The following is a 3478-nucleotide window of genomic DNA, read 5'->3' as shown; positions in this document are numbered from 1 at the left end:
GTAGGGGTCACGCCACCGAGAAATTAAACACCAATTCCCACCAGAAAAATCGTCCATTCTCTCCCAAACTCCCTCTAATATTTCCAAGGGAAATCGAGCCTATAAATAAGTACTTATCGGTACTTGGTTTAAATAATTGCCCACTGATGTCGCTTACAAGAAGCAATAAATTTGCTACCAAGACAAGGCAACTCCAAACCGAAAGCACTATGTCTTCATAATGGGTTTTATATCGTCTTAATGTGTCTAATTTGTGAGCAAAGTTTTCAACCTAACATCGAGTACTTGAGAACTCGAGTACCTAACGCCTGTAAGTATGTACGTCAAAAGCGTGTTCGACTTCGACAGGGTGAGGGAGGAAAATTCAGACAAAGATGTTAAAACACTTAAAACAAAGGATCTAGAACAAAAGACGAGATATGAAGTAGGTATTGCGGAAGAAAATAGAGTGCGAGTAAAAAAGACAAAGTAATTTTTCATTTTATGAGAAAGATAGTAGGAAGTAAGAGTAGCTTTTGCATTCGAAATAATATTCACTCTTTGATAAATAAAAACATTTATGAATGTTAGAAAGTAAAGTATACACAGGCAACCTAATATACCTACAAGTTAGGAAAAATTGGAATATGTATGTCTGATTGTTCAAAATCGGTGGACAATAAAATCATATGTTCATTTGTTCAAGGAAAAATGAAATAAGAAAAATAGCTAAGGTAACGAAAAATTCAATTTTCAGCTGGAACATGATGTAAATTTGTAGATTTGCAACGTTTGCGACTAGCTACTTAATATTCAAGTACAGGTTTAACTTAAATTGAAAGTACGTGTGTACTGTGTACAAATAGGTACGTCCCTTGTGAATGAAATAGGACGTATGAAGAATACCAGAAAGAATTTCAATTTCCCATGGTGTCAAGTTCCGGCTTCTTGACTTTCATTAATTGGTTATACAGGATCCCATCGGTATCGGGGTCACCTGTTCCTTTTCATCATCTTCAAGTTCCGGCTTCTTGACTTTCATTAATTGGTTATACAGGATCCCATCGGTATCGGGGTCACCTGTTCCTTTTCATCATCTTTTTTTGTGTATTATTGGGTCAATAGTTTCTTTTGTAAATTTTGTTTTTTAAATGAATTTATTTCTTTTGTTCACAGGTATGGATGCCTTGGCTTATGATCCGTCTAAATTTGCAATGGACTATCACAATATCGGATTTAGAGAATGTGCTGCGGAGGTCGCACGCTATCTTGTTACTGTGGAAGGATTTGACATCCAAGATCCTCTAAGACTTCGTCTGATGTCTCATTTGCAATGTTTTGCCGCTCAGAGAGAACTGGCCACCAAGCAACCTACCCAATCAACCACCACACCTTGGTATAGTGCCACAAGTACTCCTACTATATCGAACCCTACTAACTATCCTCATCCTCCTGTCTCCCCACTCAGTGGACATCTAATGCCTAGCCATGACACTTCCAGCTCTGTCAACTCATCCTATGAATCTTCAAACACCAACAATTCCTGTGAGACTTCACCTCCAGCTTCATCATCTGTAAATACCCCATCAACACTGACTCCCCTGACCACAGTTAGTGCTGTTAGTTACCATCATCAAGGCACCTACAACCCTCACATGCAATCTTATCACCCCCAACATCATCCTCATCAACATTATGATCATAATGCCAATCAAGATGGAAGTAATAACACACCTCTGTCTTCGCAAATGAAGCAGCCTTACAGGCCATGGGGTGCTGAAGTTGCTTACTGAATGAAGCATTACGAAATTGTCTGTGATTAACTTGTACTGCCGTGTAGGTCGTCTTAGATTTGTATTCCAACTTTCATGACAGGTTTGGAAAAACAATGATGCTTGAGAATCTTTGGTAACTTTTGTACATGAACTGTAAAACACGATAAAATCGTTTCGTATATAAAAGTTGTTTTTAGAAATATATTTTTTAGATTACTATAAAAATTATTTTGGTTGTTATAAAATTCTGCATCTAGTCTTTTTCCATTTTTAATATAATAAAGTGTATTTAATAAAGTCTATTTTCATAAATTTATTTTAATGTAATTACTAATTACCTAGGTACTTGACGTTGTAACTTAATATCATGCCTCGTAACTTTCTGAACTTTGATGTAAAAAGAAGGTAGGTAGGTAGGTAGGTAGGTAATTATAAGTAAATTAATCTCAATCTTGACAAGAGAGTCTGAATCCTATTAGTTAAAGTACCTTGTAATTTTCATTTCCACCGACGTAATGCTTTTAAATTTTGATACAAAGATATTTTTTGTTTATATAAAGAAATAAAATTATTTTATTTGTCAAATTTATTTTAAACATCTTGTTTTCTATTTTAGAATTTCTCTTACTACACAGATGAAAATGGAATTTGGACTTTGAAATTTCAAGAAAGTGTAAATAAAAAATTTAAGGAAGAAACATTTTGCAGAGAGAATTAAAAGAAGAAGAGAAAATAGGTACTTCAAGTTTCAAGAAGGAAGGAATTGTGGAGATTAAAAGAAGTCTCTGTGAGCAAAGCTTTCCAGAGTTTTAATTATTGTAGGTAGCTTTATAATTATGTACGTATACATACTATACATAGGTACGTTCCTTTAATTAGTTTAATGGCCTAATGGCAGTAAAAAAGCCTAAGATCTACTTTCTATGCAATCTGTCCTAAAACACAATAGTCAACAATATCTGGAATGGCTTTTCAATTATTGTTCCCCGAAGACCCCTTTGTTTTTAATTACAATAATGTTTCGCATCAAACCCTCACATAAAATTATCCATAGGGTAGATGATAAATTTTGCTACTCATTTGCTTTACAATATCACTAGATAGTATCGTAACAAAGTGAGCACTATTTGAGTGGAAAGCAACAAGAGGAAAGGTTAATTTCTCAGGAATTCTCCACTCCCTAATTATTTACTTTTGACTAAAAACTTAAGACGTAAAGGAATCAGTTGTTGTAAGTTACAGAAACAAAAGCTCACAAACGTATGTTTCCATTTCCATTGAAATCTCACACTCAGCTTATGTACGTATGATAAAGAAAATTGTGTCAAAAAAATTACATAGTACATAAAGTACTGCTCATTTTTACTTTTTTTTAGATTTTCACCCCTCCCTTCTTCAGACTAGGTCCAAGGCTGTCAGGGAGACCCTTCGTTTGTTTTTTAGTCACCCTGTTGCATGTGTAGCTACTTATAGATGGAAAAAAGTAGGAAATGTGTTTTGTTTCGAAGCTTGTGACCACTCTGAGAGCTTAATGCAAATATTCTGCATGATCCCGTGTTGTTGTTGTTGTCCTGTATCCTGCTTCCTCTCTTATCAACCGTATCCTTTGTTTTTTCCTTTTTTTTTGTCAACCTTCCAACATTCAGAACCTTTTTGTAATCCATGAATATTCAAAAGGGTTTTCCATGTTTGATTATTTTTTTTTTTTTTTTAACTTGAAAAGC

General features: G+C 34.6%; 1 protein-coding gene across 1 annotated transcript; it reads left to right on the top strand.

Moving 5' to 3' along the window:
- Nucleotides 1-1155: 1155 nt before the first annotated feature.
- Nucleotides 1156-1999, top strand: LOC103511366 (hairy/enhancer-of-split related with YRPW motif protein-like; the record flags this gene model as incomplete). The annotated part of the gene is made up of 1 exon (XM_008476086.2): nt 1156-1999. A coding segment is annotated over one exon (617 nt), but the record flags the coding sequence as incomplete, so codon positions are not given.
- Nucleotides 2000-3478: the final 1479 nt, after the last annotated feature.

This window comes from Diaphorina citri, unplaced genomic scaffold (genome assembly GCF_000475195.1).
Source record: "Diaphorina citri unplaced genomic scaffold, Diaci psyllid genome assembly version 1.1 scaffold706, whole genome shotgun sequence".
Taxonomy (NCBI): domain Eukaryota; kingdom Metazoa; phylum Arthropoda; class Insecta; order Hemiptera; family Psyllidae; genus Diaphorina; species Diaphorina citri.
Note: the sequence above shows the minus strand (reverse complement) of the source record. Positions and strands in the feature narration are given on the sequence as shown.